The sequence below is a fragment of the Haliotis rubra genome, unplaced genomic scaffold (genome assembly GCF_003918875.1).
Source record: "Haliotis rubra isolate DU_JTF1 unplaced genomic scaffold, ASM391887v1 Scf95, whole genome shotgun sequence".
In the NCBI taxonomy this organism is placed as follows: Eukaryota; Metazoa; Mollusca; class Gastropoda; order Lepetellida; family Haliotidae; genus Haliotis; species Haliotis rubra.
In genome coordinates this window covers 1,342,021-1,356,715 of record NW_025767690.1, presented here as the reverse complement: position 1 = coordinate 1,356,715, position 14,695 = coordinate 1,342,021, and the positions used below count along the sequence as shown (strand labels likewise).

Genomic DNA, 14,695 nt, shown 5'->3' with positions numbered 1-14,695 from the left:
GTGCTAAGGGTTCAGTCAATGAAACTATGTCCTATCAATTCTGACAGTATAGAAATGTGTAATACAGCCAATAAACAACGATTAGGACCAAAGTGGGTGAGTGAGTGAGTGAGTGAGTGAGTGAGTGAGTGAGTGAGAGTACCACAGTACTAGTCTGGTACTGACTGCGACGATTAGTACTTGGACTGTCTCAATGTATCTATAAGGAAATCCAAGTTGATAATACTGTAAGTACACACCTCTGATGCTGTGTCTGTTACGCGAGGAACTTCAGAGTACCGACCATACAGAACTATCCGTTTTATAGACTCAAAAGGGCCTTGTGGGATTGCTACATGCCAAGGAGACCCTGTAATACTAGTAAACCCGGATGGACGTGTGCTTTACAAATAGTGTCTATCATTCAATGTTGGTTTAGGCAGAGACTTAATGGATATTGTTGTCGTGCTCGGTAACTTGTTCATCGCCCGTCATCGTACTGGACGGCGTTGATGAACGCTTACAATATGCATCATGGTGTTGTCAAAACTCGACTGAAAACAGGCCGCCATCACACAGCTGGAAATTATGCTGAATATGGCGATAAAGTACAAACCAAACAGTGCTGAGAACGGTGAAGAATTGTTTTTGAGGAGAAGTGAGGAATCTGACATGCACATAACCATCCCTTTTAGTTTTGTTTGATAATTCTGACCCATGCGGGACACGCTACTTCCTCCCAAAGTGTATATACACGACAAAGTAAATTGATTATTGGTCTTATGGTGTGAGTCTTGTGTCCAGTACCGAATGATAATAATTATTATAAGCCTACCAGAGGGCTTGCAGCAGTTATACACAGTTTATGGTGTATTCAAATATCATGATAAGCCAGACAACAGTTTGGCTCTCGCGGTTCAGTGAACATCTGATACTTGTTGAGACGCACCTGTCAAAGATATGTCTACAGATTGCATCCACAGTTGTATACCGGTATACGTCGACGTTATAAGACTGGACATTTTGAAACGCGTGACCTGATAGTGAAAGCCTTCGGGCTACCGGTAATCAAGAAATACATGCAGGTGAATAATTTTGTTTAAATCTAGTAACCACTCCAAAATGTATCATCTCTTTCCAAATGACCACTGTCTGATGTATCGCTTGTTCTTTTCAGCCTCTAAACGATCGGCGATTAACTGTGAGAAACGTGGTGCAGAGTTGGAAGTCAGCATCCATACTGTGTCCACCAAAGAGATCAGGTTCCAAACACTTACTTACAATTTACAAAGGAATGTTCGCTTGAATTATGTGGATGTAATAACAGCGAAACACCTGACAAATGGCTACTTTCCTTCCTGAGAAAAAGCCAGCTGCTGCTGTGTTAGGTTTAACATTTGGATTATCGTTGGCGTCCTTTTGTTTTGTGTTCTTTAAAATGGAACATTCCGACTTCCATTTCGTCTCATCTATTGTGAACACGGTAAATTCACAAGCTGTTCATGCAAGAGAGATGCAGAATCTATCAAAGGACCTCCATGAAGAATTTCCGAAGTCGTTGGGACAATACTTGTCTGGAAATATCAAATTTGAGGACCTACATCTCCATAAAGGTTAGTTTCGATTGGATATTATACTCTGCCATCCTATTCAGTGAGAAGGTTTGTTTTAACACCACTGTGAACAGTGTTTCAGGCACGTCAAAGGGTGTCATTTCTAAGCATGGAATGAAACCCTGAAAAAACGTAGGTTAAATAAATATGTTTCTGTCTGTTTGAAATTCATGAAGACTGCGATAGAGCAATGATCTGATTCGAGGTAACGATCAGCGGATTCTATACGTCAAAAGGATGCAACTTTGTACAGTGAACAGTTATAGCCATCTTTTTGTGTTTCACTTTACGTGTGTGATTCTCGGGTGAGTGAGTGATATAATTAAACTATATATGGAAAATGTATTTCAGCTACATCATGGCGTGTACACTTTATGTGACAGAACATCCAGCAGTATTGCAGGTCATGGGCGTGTAGTGCAGCAAACAGTTTCGTATGGCATTGAGCAATATTTGCGTACGCCACGGCGGAGAGTATTGGAGTCATGACCAGTCAACCTTGTTTTGGAAATAGTGAGTGAGTGAGTATGGTTTTACGCCGCTTTTAGAAACATTCGAGCAATATCACGGCGGAGGACACCAGGAATGGGCTTCACACATTGTACCCACGTGGGGAATTGAACCCAGGTCGTTTTAGAAACATGACAAGGTTTCATGCAATCGGCATAATTATGGCAACAGATAATAAGCAGTCACAGCGTCTGGTTGCCCGATACAAGGAAGACACATCTAGGGGCACTTTCGGGTTACTTTTACCCGGTATCCCACCCGGGCACGAAGCAGTTAGCATAAAGGCGGGTTCCACAAGTAACCCAGGGACGAGCTGACTAACATACCTAGAAACATAATCGGGATGTCAATATTCATCTGTAAATGTAAGTAAATCAGGTGCATTCAAACTACGTTTATCACTCACTCACTCACTCGAACTACCAACTACTCACCCAACCACTCAACCACTCACTCAACCACTCACTCAACCACTGATGGTTTCTGCTTTGTTGGAACAGATAACGATGCCATATCCAAGGCTCTATATCAAAAGGAGCGAGTACTCTGTTGGATTATGACGTCACCAAAGAACCTGGATGTTAAAGCACGTGTAGTTCGTGACACGTGGGCTAGGCGCTGCAACAAAGTCCTCTTCATGAGCTCTGTGACAGATCCAGAGTTCCCTACAATCGGATTAAACGTGTCGGAAGGCCGGAAGCATCTGGCAGCCAAAACAATGCAGGCTTTCCGCTACATCTACGAAAACCACTTTGATGATGCTGACTGGTTCATGAAAGCTGACGATGACACATATGTTATTTTAGAAAATCTCCGATACTTTCTGACGTCCCAAAACAAATCCGAACCTGTATTTTTGGGGCATTATTTAAAACGAAAACAAGGGTTCAACAGTGGCGGAGGAGGGTATGTGTTAAGTAAGGAGGCGTTGAGAAGATATGGGGAGAAGGGACACGATCCCAAACTGTGCAGGTCTGATGGTGGTGCAGAAGATGTAGCGTTCGGCAGATGTATGGAGAACCTGGGGGTGAGGACAGTCAACACAACAGACGCCCTCGGGAGGAGCAGATTCCATTGTTTTCGGCCTGAAACGCATTTGGCGGGTAAATACCCCAAATGGTTTTACAAGTTCGATGCAAATGGTGCTGCTAAGAAGGTAAGCCAAACCCAAATTATGTTGATCTGGAGGAAATCTGTATTTACCTCATCAAAATCAGAAAACCTACTTTGGTAAACCCTTTTGGGCGGTTGGTCAGGTGAATCATCCAGTCAGCATCGGTTGTGGAAGCCTGTATGATCCAGCGGCTCAAACACATCAATTATGCCTGAGGTATTAAATAAGCCAGTTCTGTACAGCTCAGCAAGGAAGGAAAGTAAAGGGCCATGCTCAGAGACAAAGCCTGGACTGTTGGTTACACAAATACCAAATATTTTCTCACTGATTTCTATAGAAACTAAATATTGTTTTATAAAAATTAACTAAGTCATTGACAGCTATTACATGTGCATGTGTGCATAGTCTGGTCTTGAGAAATGAGCAAAATGACCGCTACAGCCACCTGAACAGACCCACCGCTAAGTGTCAGTCACTTTTAAATATCTGCATAAATCATCCTAAAAATATAAAGAATATGGTCAGTTTTGATTAATGGATGGGTGTATATTCATAATAGCAACATATCTTACACAAAATCATCCAATTAAATGATTCAGTCAGACAGATGATTCATTCTGCACTGGGGGCTAAACTACGGATTCCGAATTCTTGTAATGTAGCCTGTAGAGAAATTTGGAAATGTACTTAAAAAGTAAGTACTGTATATATATACATTGTTTCTCCAAAATAGAATAAATTTAGATTTTTAGGTATAAAATGAAAGTCAACATGTAGGTATGCATTAGCTTAATGAAAGATCTCACAAATACGAATATATTTCAGGGTATAGACAGCGTCTCGGACTACGCCATATCATTCCACTACGTGCCCCCACAGAATATGTACGATCTGGAGTTTTACATCTACCACTTACGACCGTATGGCATTGTGTCCGGCACTCAGGAGCTTAACAGAAAAGAGAAGGTGAAACCCGGAACTCGGGAGATGGATACATGAGTGAAGTGACACAGAGGACGTCATTCGACTGGAATGTTGCATCGATTATTTGGTGTTCTTCGTATGTCCCCAAATGCATTGAACAATATTAAGACTATTGATGATATATATGGATGTTATGATGACATAACACATCGATATAAAGCCACTATGGAACTATTTTCTGTCATTGGGAAGACTCGTGTTCCATATGTTATATGTGCCACGCATGTCAGAACAAAGAGCATCAAAGGGCTCCTTATAATGTTTGCTACTTGTTGCAAGGAATTGCGTCTCTGTATGCGGGTAACCAACACTGTTTGACAGCTGTAACTTCTTCTATCGTGCTTCAATTAAACACCTCAATTGTTCACATTGCGATATCGATCTTCGCAAGACGGATTTTAGTTATTGTTGGACAGTTCGGGATTTCCATCCACATCACTTTAAAGAAGGATACGAATACACGGATGAACAAATTAGTTATAACAACAGGAATGACGTTTCATTGTAGGTTCTTATGCCGATATTAACACACATCGAACACTCGCTCCTATTGTAATAAAGAGGTTGTGATTCCTATGAATCCCTATATTATTATCCTTCCTGAGTACGTCAACCTCAAAATGCCTCTAAAAGAAGTTATATGCCCTTTTATAACACGGTTATAGTTAGATCAAAGTCAATCACCCACCTTTCGTTAAAGATCAAGTGTTGGGTGTAGGTATCAGAGTTCAAGAGTGGTTCATTTTTTCTACAGTATCACCGCAAGCACATCAACTTGTTTCTCTAGTATATCTTAGGTCCCTGTTAGAGAATGTGAGTAACAGAACGGCATCAGCGACTTCATCATCAGTAACAACGCATGCATCATGCTCTTGTGTATAAAGTTGATTCTCGATTCTCCCGATTGAGTTGTTTTGTCTCTGCATTCCAGTGTACGTTAAAGCAAGTCAATATAGAGGTTGTTAGTCCATAATTCTTATTTTTCCTTAGTACGCCAACCTCTAAATGCCTCTTAAAGAAGCTTTACAAGGTATAACATGATAGTTCAATCAAACTCACTCACCCTTTGATCTTGAAATTTCAACTTCTTACCTTGAAATTTTAAGATCATTCTTCTTTAAAGTTCAACTTAATATGTATTTGAAATTTCAGCTTAGAGAAAATAAAACGAAAGAAAGAAAGAAAAAAACCCGAATGGCCTTAAAAGGCTTCTGTATATAAGGATTCCGTACCATCATACTCCCCCTTTTCTATTCTTAGGCCGTAGATGTGCCTATTCTAAAGCAGTTTAAAAGCATGATTTTTCATGACGCCCTGGATATGTTCAAGGTCGTCCCATGGATGGACCTCGGAGTCGAAGCCCATAAGTATTAACATATTCGTCAGTGTAAAATTCACCATTACGGCGGAAAAAATATTTCAATACATCTGAAAAAGAAGACTAAATGTACAACTTAGCTTGAGTGTAACATACGTTATATTTGGGATTACACTTTCTTAGTAAAGTACAGATTCTAGTACTTTTGTTGGGTTGAGTCCCATCCGGGATTCGACCCCCCAGAGTCAGGCACCTAATCGCCAGCACACAAAGTCAGCCGCCTAACTCGCTCAGCCACCGCGACTTCCGCAAAAATGAAAGTCGGACAACTGTTAGTCTAGACTGCGGACTTTGTGTACCCATTTGATCACTTTCTAAATGGCATTGTGTATTTCACAGATTTCGGCCGTGGGAGCCGTGCCAATTTACAATTATCAGAGGGGTACACAAAGTCCGCAGTCTAGACTAACAGTTGTCTGACTTTCATTTTCTGTGGAAGTCGCGGTGGCTGAGCGGGTTAGGCGGCTGACTTTGTGTGCTGGCGATTAGGTGCCTGACTCTGAGGGTGTGGGTTCGAATCCCGGATGGGACTCAACCCAACAAAAGTACTAGAATCTGTACTTTACTAAGAAAGTGTAATCCCAAATATAACATATACATTTGGTCACTTTCTAAATGGCATTGTGTAATATATTAACATGAGTGGCTTACGCCTGTCTTCTTCTTATTACAATGTTGATAAGAATGTTTTTACTTGACCACCATCGATTATTTACACGAAGCCACCATATAGCTGGCATTTACGCAAAACACATGAAAAAGAGCAAATGCAAATTCCCTGAGTGTTAAACCAGTGAAAATTAAATTGTGAGAAAGGAGGGTGCGAGGAATCTGTCGTGAGCGTAAATACTTTCTGTAAAACAAGGTTATTTAATGTTGAATTAAAGAATATGTATATGAAGAATAGACCAGAAAATATGTCAATAACTTATTATTAAATTAAAGAGTGTTCACGTAAATCCTGTTTTCCTTGTAATTTGTGTGAGCAGCGCTATGTTCATTCAGCCATAACATTGCATTGCAAGTCCCGCCAAGGCTACGTTCATTCAACCGAGAACCGTCGCGATTTTAGCCTTCCCGGCCATGAACCCGTAATGCTCACATTTAGGTACATTTAGCTCCCGCTTAAATGAATTAATATACATAAGTGGGATATGGAAAATTAATGACATAGGGATAGGATATGTTTGCTGCACATGTGATACTCTATTTATCTGATTTCCATTACGCAAAGACTTCTACGCAATACGTATAGTTTGCAACTCTTACCTGCTCAATATCATACCAAAAGACTTCATAGGTATGGCGGTAGGATAGATGATGATATATACTGAGGGAAACAAAAAAGGGAACACCACTTCATGGCAGTGTTTCTTTATTTATTCTCAGATTTCCTTCCACAGTGCTATTCAAAGCTGGTGATGAAAACTGGAAAATATTAAACGAAAGCTTGAATTTTCCTGTGTTCCTTAATTTGTTTCTCTCAGTATACATTGATATTATTCCGACATGCCTATCGGCAGATCCACTCACGCATTATGAAGGACATCTGTTGCATACTGCATTTAATCTTGGGTAAAGCTGTTACACATATATTCTCTGGACTCAGCTCGGTCACAATTAGTTTCTTGTTAGTTCAGACATTTTGAAATGTGTTCGTAGAGCATAAGCCCAGTGATTAGCATGGCGATCAAATTAAGTAACTTAATGTAAAATGATTTCAGTTTTGGAATGTATGCATAATTATGAATAATTCTATTTCCAACCATTTTCCATCTGTCATTGTAAGTTGTATCTAATAACTTGCAAGCCTGACCACTCACTGTGATATAACATGTACATTAAACAACACCGTGTTGTTAAGCTAAACACACACACACACACACACACACACACACACACACACACACACACACACGGAAGAAATCAGTCAGAAATATTAAAGACATATTTACTAATATCCACAGTAATAATACTCCATCATGTATTGGATTATGGGTCCTTGAGTGGACTGCTCATAGCCATGCCGGTTTAGACAGTGTTAATTACAGTTAAAATTGCTTGTTGGGACCGGAAAGTCGTGCCGGAATACTGAATAGACAGGTGCCGGATTAGACAATGTTTTAATGATCATAATATCTTTGTAAAATTGTATGCCGGTTTTGACAGTGTGCCGGATTAGGCAGGTGCCGGTGTTGGCAGGTTTCACGGTACTCGGTATGTTACAGAGCTTACTACACGACTCAGTCAGATACCTTTTATATGACAACGGGTTGTTTGAAAGGTATTTAACAAACGAAAGCGACAGAAACGAGTGCAGAAATGTGTTTCTTACACACAATGAAATCCCTCCACTTGAGAGTCGAATAGACTCAGAGTTAGTCTGTCTCACAGTCCCTAAACCACATTATTTTCCCTACTGCCAAGCCCTCTCTGCAGTGCTAAAGCCCTAAATGAAGCAAGTCTAGATTTCCTCATGGTCTCTGGTCTCCCTGGGGCTCCTTTTCAATTTAAATGGGCTTGTTTGTTACTATCAAAATTATATATATACAGAGACTAATTCAGATTTCATATTTTGTCGTTCTAGTGGCTCAATAATACATACCGCAATGTATTTGAATGAGTGACGTTCCTTGGCCCCCTTACCAGTGCTTATCCCTGAGGTGACCCTCCACACATTCAGCAACATCTGTGCTTTATCAAGGCAATACACATGGTGCAAACCAGATAAGATCAAAGGGAATTAATGAAACACTATGAAACGACGACATTGCAACGTAGACGTAGAGTGTAACGTCATTGTAATCGTTAGGATGAGAAGGCCACAATAACTTGGTGCGCCTAGTTAGTAGTGGCTGCAAGAGTTGTATGATCCCCAGGGAGTTGAGATTGATAACACGATGTGCCGTTGAGTTTGACATCCAATGATCGAGGGGAAAAATACCAGCGCCTTGAGCAAGCACGAGTTGCCTGGATATGTGCGCTATATAAATATCATATAATAATAATAATATAGACATTTGCTGGTGTCGCCTAAAAAGTCTTAGATTTTTCTTAAGTTTTGTCTTAAGTTTTGAAAAATTGACTTAGCTAACTCAGAAACTTAAGTTCGTATTCACAAAGTGACTTAGTCAAAAACTTAGCTTAGTCGGAGGTTAAGTCGATCAGAAACTTAAGTTCATAGCCGATGTCCGTGCGCATCGTTGCTAATGGGAAAATACCAGCAACGGAAAACTTCCGGTGGAACTCTTTAATGCAAGAAAATAAAAAGTGACGTCAAGCGGTGATTCCCTTCTGTCATCGTGTCGCAGACGACAACACAACGATCAAAATGGCAGAAACTGGGACCAATAATGCAAAGAAAAGGAAACCAAATTGGAGTAAGGACGAATGTCTGCAGTTAACAGAACTTGTAAAGCAAAGGAAGACTTATGCATGTGAATAATAAGAACGTCGAATTAGGCTTGGTCCGAGAACAACTATTTATTAATAAGTACCTAATAAGAACCGTTGGGGTAAGACTTCCGCCCGTATCCCCCTACATTTTAAGGATGAGGAAGAATTTCTTTGGGAGGCATTTTCAGAAGTTGGATATGTCTTTCAGTATGTTCAGATACAGTTGACGAAACATGTTAAAACTCATCCTTATCAGATGAGGAATATATATATTCAGGTGATATGATTTGACTAGAATGAAATGTAAGGGGGGATACGGGCTGAAGTATTTCCCACCATTTAATGCAGTTGAGGATTTTTTGTGTTTTAAAAATTGAAATATAGATCTAAATGTATGCTATGTCTCTTCTGATTTCCCCCTTGGTTAAAAACAACAACATGAAATTGTAGACATAATAAACATCATTGCACAGATTTAATACAAGTGAAATTAAGAATTACCTTACTGTGATATAGACAAACCCTGCCATCCTGGCAGTACTAATTTAATTCCTGTTTCAGTATATCTCAACAACATCATTCCATGTAAAATGTTGTTGTTCCAATAAATGTATCCGATTCTTCTTTATGTGACAACTGAAAGACAAATATGTTCACAAATCACTGAACATGTGGCCATGCTAGGTCATTTGTACAAACTATGGTCATTTACACATCAACCAAATAATGTATTACCTGCTGCTATAAGATTTCTTAAAGAACAGTAACCTATTTATTGAATATTATATATTTCACAATGCTTAAACTGAACTGCTTAAAACAATATCATTTGTTACCTTCAATTTGTATCTGTTTTTGCTCAATGATTTTCAAAACCTTGGCAAGAAATTAATTTATGGTGTTGATGATTCTTTGTTATAAAATGTAATAAATATTATAACATGGGGTTCTAAAAAGAATATGAGTTTAATAGAATGAATCTTTTTCAGAGTATAACTGACAGCCTAAATGCTGGGGGTTCAGTGAAAAGGACCAAAAAAAGAAATCGAAAAGAAGTGGAAGAATATGAAAAGCAGCGGAAAGAAGAGTTACTCAACCTTCCACAGGGCGACAACAACTACTGGTACGTATCGAACACTCATTAATTAGTTTTCATCACAATATCATCCAATTAAAATGTCTATAATATAAATGTCTGTAACATAGAGATTGTACGGAACCTATTTGACTTTAAAAATCACTGTCTATGTATTATGAAATTGATCAATAGAATTTGTTTTTCAGGCGTCGGTCCTCCACCAACACCACTCAGTCCTGTTACTGACAATGTCATTGACGTCATTGGGAGAGAAAATGAAATCCTAACAGGGATTAATCAGACCATGGACTCCACAATGCTGCAAATCTTGAATATGCAACCAGCTCAACAAGGTTTTGTGACATAGGAAATTAAATGTGTCAATACAGAAATGTAAAAGTAATATATCCTGATTAAGAAAAGCCAAAATTAAATGAATCAATTAGGAATAAGGATATCAAAAAGTATACACAAATGTATAATGTAATGAAGTAACAGTTAACATTGTAGCAAATATCAATATTCATTATTTTAATTTCAATATTGATTTGGGATGGGATTGGGTGGTTAGCGTGAACAGCTACGGATCAAGAGGTATGTGGATCAAATCCTGATTATAGTTGTATCGTACATAATGCCACATCTCTAATTATAAAATTAAAAGAATTCATAGCTCCTTTTTCACTTTGTTTGATAGATTCAAAATTATTCTGATATTCAAAAGCATGTAAAACAATAATTAGACCCAAAAAAATCCCAAAATTTATTTTTGATAAAAGTGTCTAAAATAAATTCCAGTATTTCAATTTATAACAGTGTCTTAAAGAATTCTTCATCACTTAAGTCCTCAAAACGGTTACTTCTTGGACGGTAAATTCTTCTATTGGTATGTCTGGCGGCAATTATTGTCAACTGACTTAACTTACATACATAGAGTTAAGCCTAGCCAACAGCAGGCTTAGGATTTAAGTCGAAAATAGCGCAAACTTAAGTCTAATACGTTTTGTGAATATGACTAAGAAAAAACATAAGTCTTAAGTCAAAACTTAAGTTTTTATTGGGAACTTAAGTCATTTTTTAGACTTTAGTCCTTTTAAGAATACCGCCTCCGTGGTGTAGTGGTTAGAGCGTCCGCCCGGAGAGAGGAAGGTCGCGGGTTCGATCCCCAACCGCGTCATACCAAAAGACGTTAAAATATGGTACTTGTTGGTTCCTGCCTGGCGCTCGGCAGTAATGGATACAACAAGGACTGGTCGGCTCGGAGTCAGTATAATGTGTCTGAGTGGGGTATTCATGCTTCACTGCGGCATGGTATCTCAGTGGGCTAGCACTATGAAACCAGCTTAAGTCTGGGCTAGTACAAGAAGCCGCACATACACATACACACGCATGCACGTCGTCATATGAGCGAAATATTCTCAAGCACGACGTTAAAACCAATTTCACCTCACCTCACCTCACCTTTTAAGAATACCGCACCTGGTCATCTGAAGACTGTCTGGATATTTTTGCATAGCTGCACTTGTGTAAAAGTGTATGTTCAATGTCCCCCGATAGACCAAAGCCCAAAATATTGAGCATTGTTTTTTATTAAAGAACCAGTAAACTTTGTTTTTTGTTACTTTTTAACCATTACATATGAAAGATTTGTGGTTAGTCTTATGCGGAACACCAAATTTATTCTTTAAAAACTTGTGGTTAATTAATACCGAGCGATTAAAAGAGGACAAAAAGTCGCCTGCTTCCCTCTCGCCCGCCAACGAAACCACAGACAGGTTACGTAACTCTGTCGCCAGAGCACTGCAGTGACGTCATATGAGGAACGATTTTCAGTTAGTTGTATCAGGGATACTCTACAACATAGAGTCTCCCTGGTTGTATAGAAAGTGTGTAGCACGCTCATCATTTTGATGATTTCTCGACATCAACGACGACATGCCGAATCGTTGCTTTGTCGTCAATTGCTCCTAGGGGTCGGGCGATGGTGTCTCCCTCACCGGGGATGGCCTAAAAGTCGGGCCAAGAAAAGTCGGGCCGGGCCGGGCCACCGGGTAATACTAAAAATGGATTGCAGAATATTAAAACGAAACCTGCACATTTGGGTCGATACACTTCCCGCCTTCACAAATGCATAGTTTGATTGAAAATGTATAGTTAATGGGGAAAAGACCAAAACAACAACAAAGTCTACAAACCGAGATTCCCGTAGAAAAGACACCGTCTTGTTGTTATGTGTTTTCCTTGATATGTCTATGAGGGAAGGCTGCTTACTTCTCTTAGCGTGTGACATCCTGGGGTCCTGGGCAGGAAGTGACAGTGTTTTGACTGCTTTTCTTTCCTTAATTAAGATATTGGGGTTCCCTAATTAACCTTTATTGTCTCAGGCTGAATCAGCACAGGATGTTTATGTTAAAGAGACGTGGATATGGGCGAATGTCAACCGGCAAATATGACATGATTATGTTTATTAAAAGAAATATTTGAAATCACAAACTTTTGTAACATGTTATAAAGTATCAAACAAAGTATGCATTCACAAACACAAAAATTCTTATGTGTTTTCATTGTAAACAATACCAGCCCAAATCCGATAGCTAGCGCGTATGCATATGCTTATATTTACTAATACACATGAAACACAAAATAGTATTATATCTACCTAAATTCCACTTCATGAAGTAAAGTAAAAGTGAAGCCCCTTTCTCTCTCCATTCCCAACGATTTAGGAACATAATGTCATCGGAAAACAAAATCCGCAATCAAAAGTGTTTAGTCTCTGTTCGGCCCGACTTGGCCCGTGATGTCAAAAACAACTTAAACCTCACACGTGTATCTTGAAATGTGTTTATATCAATAGATTAGTAATATATCTACCTAAATATCACTCCACAGAGTCTCAAAGCGTAGTATTTGAAGCAAAACCGTTGCTGAAAGTGAAGCTCTATTTTCTACATATTCTCAACAAACAGTATCACAAGCGTTCGGTACGCCTTGGCCCGGGCTCTCAAAAACAACTTAAACCCCACACATGTATTCTGATTTGTGTTTAAATCTATAGATTAGTATTATATCTACCTAAATATCAATGTGTGATGTTACAAAATGCCACATGTAAAGATAACTGCTCCGTTAAAGTGAAACCCTTTTCTCTCTCCATTCACAATATACCGGTAGTCTCAATCAAAAGTGTTTAGTCTCTGTTCAGCCCGACTTGGCCCGTGATGTCAAAAACAATCTAAACCTCACACATGTATCTTGAAATGCGTTTATATCATAGATTAGTATTATATCTACCTAAGAACGTCTTTATAGAGTCTCAAATCGTTGTATTTGAAGCAAACACGTTGCTTAAAGTGAAGTCCTATTTTCTATACATTCTCAACAAAGACACAGTATCAAAAGCTTTCGGTCCGGCTTGGCCCGCGCTCTCAAACGCACCTTAAACCTCACAGATGTATCTTATATATGTGTTTAAATCCATAGATTAGTATTATATCTACCTAAATACCTCTTTATTGAGGCTCAAAGCTTTGTACATGTATTTGAATCTAACACGTTGCTTTAAGTGAAGCCCAATGTTCAATCTGGCTCTGTGCGGGCTAATGAAATTAATACACCTGTTAATTACACCTATAAAAATGTTCCGTCCATGTAGATGGTTTCTGCATTGGCGAGGATGTCCAGCATCTCTGCGGTACTGAAGATCAGGATCCTGTCTTCATCTTCGCTGTCTACAACCAGGAACTGTTGTCCGTCTGTTGTCTCAGTCCAGGAACCTTAAAACAAGCAAGTGTGTTAGACGTTGTTTTGATGAATGAATGAATGAATGAAGTACACTGTCAAGAAATCAATTGAGCATTATGCAAATATCAGTAGATAAGTTAATACTGTAAAAGGTACCTGTGAGGTCTACATCAGCACGGGTACGTGGGACTGGTGGAAGAACCTTGGCACGCTGACGGTAGAGTCCAGACTTGATACTGTAGGAAGCAACAGTAGCAGCAGCTTCTTCGTCTAGGTTCTGGGTCTCTTCATTGTAGATTTGCTGGACAGGCTTGATCTCTTCTTGAACGCGTTGTCTAAGTCTGGTGAGAAGTCGACTCTCTTCTTCATTCACTAGTGGAGGATGGTTGTGTTCTGATACTGAAGTGATGTGATCCCCAATGGTGCTGCATCTACCCTTGCACTTGTCGATGATACACTTCCAGTGAGTGGCTACCTGTCTGTCAACGTGCAGTCGATACTTGTGACCTCCGTGTAGAACCTGTTTTCCTCCTCTCTGCGACAACGTGAACTCTGCTTTCTGTAGGTTAGCCATTGCAACTGCCCATACTTTGCAAACTACCATACTTATAGGGTTGCAGTGAGTTACTAAATTGAAAGAGAGAGAAGTTATTTCCGATTAGTAGATACATTAATTAATAATACTCTCTACTTTATTTAGACAAAATTGAAATATACTTTAAATCTTCTCTAAGTTTCCTTCTATCCAGCTTGCAATTAATTGCCTCTTGTCTAATTGTAATCAGCTAGGTGTTGTGATTCAATTAACATACTCCATTGTTGCCCTTAATTACGGTTCAGGGGCCTTCAGTGTTATTGATTACTCCACCGTTTCTTCATTACGTTTATCACAGATGTAT

The 14,695-nt window shown here is 39.2% G+C and overlaps 2 protein-coding genes across 2 annotated transcripts; one reads left to right on the top strand and one right to left on the bottom strand.

Annotated features, from left to right (window-relative positions):
- The first annotated feature begins 1,417 nt into the window (after window positions 1-1,417).
- On the top strand, window positions 1,418-4,232 carry LOC124264912 (glycoprotein-N-acetylgalactosamine 3-beta-galactosyltransferase 1-like). Its single transcript, XM_046699694.1, has 3 exons — window positions 1,418-1,592; window positions 2,603-3,258; window positions 4,042-4,232. The coding sequence occupies exons 1-3, from the start codon at window positions 1,418-1,420 to the stop codon at window positions 4,213-4,215; spliced, it is 1,005 nt and encodes a 334-aa protein (XP_046555650.1). The 3' UTR covers window positions 4,216-4,232.
- A 9,450-nt stretch (window positions 4,233-13,682) lies between these two features.
- Window positions 13,683-14,370, bottom strand: LOC124264911. Its single transcript, XM_046699693.1, has 2 exons — window positions 13,953-14,370; window positions 13,683-13,828 (listed from the first exon to the last, which is right to left on the bottom strand). Exons 1-2 carry the CDS (start codon window positions 14,368-14,370, stop codon window positions 13,683-13,685), a joined length of 564 nt encoding a protein of 187 aa, XP_046555649.1.
- Window positions 14,371-14,695: the final 325 nt, after the last annotated feature.

Excerpts from the sequence above, each read along its gene's own strand:
- LOC124264912 (XM_046699694.1), top strand. The coding sequence starts at position 1,418 with ATGGAACATTCCGACTTCCATTTCGTCTCATCTATTGTGAACACGGTA. Across the intron at positions 1,593-2,602 it reads GGACCTACATCTCCATAAAG|ATAACGATGCCATATCCAAG; the intron begins GTTAGTTTCGAT and ends TTGTTGGAACAG. Across the intron at positions 3,259-4,041 it reads CAAATGGTGCTGCTAAGAAG|GGTATAGACAGCGTCTCGGA; the intron begins GTAAGCCAAACC and ends AATATATTTCAG.
- LOC124264911 (XM_046699693.1), bottom strand. The coding sequence starts at position 14,370 with ATGGCTAACCTACAGAAAGCAGAGTTCACGTTGTCGCAGAGAGGAGGA. Across the intron at positions 13,829-13,952 it reads TGCTGATGTAGACCTCACAG|GTTCCTGGACTGAGACAACA; the intron begins GTACCTTTTACA and ends GCTTGTTTTAAG.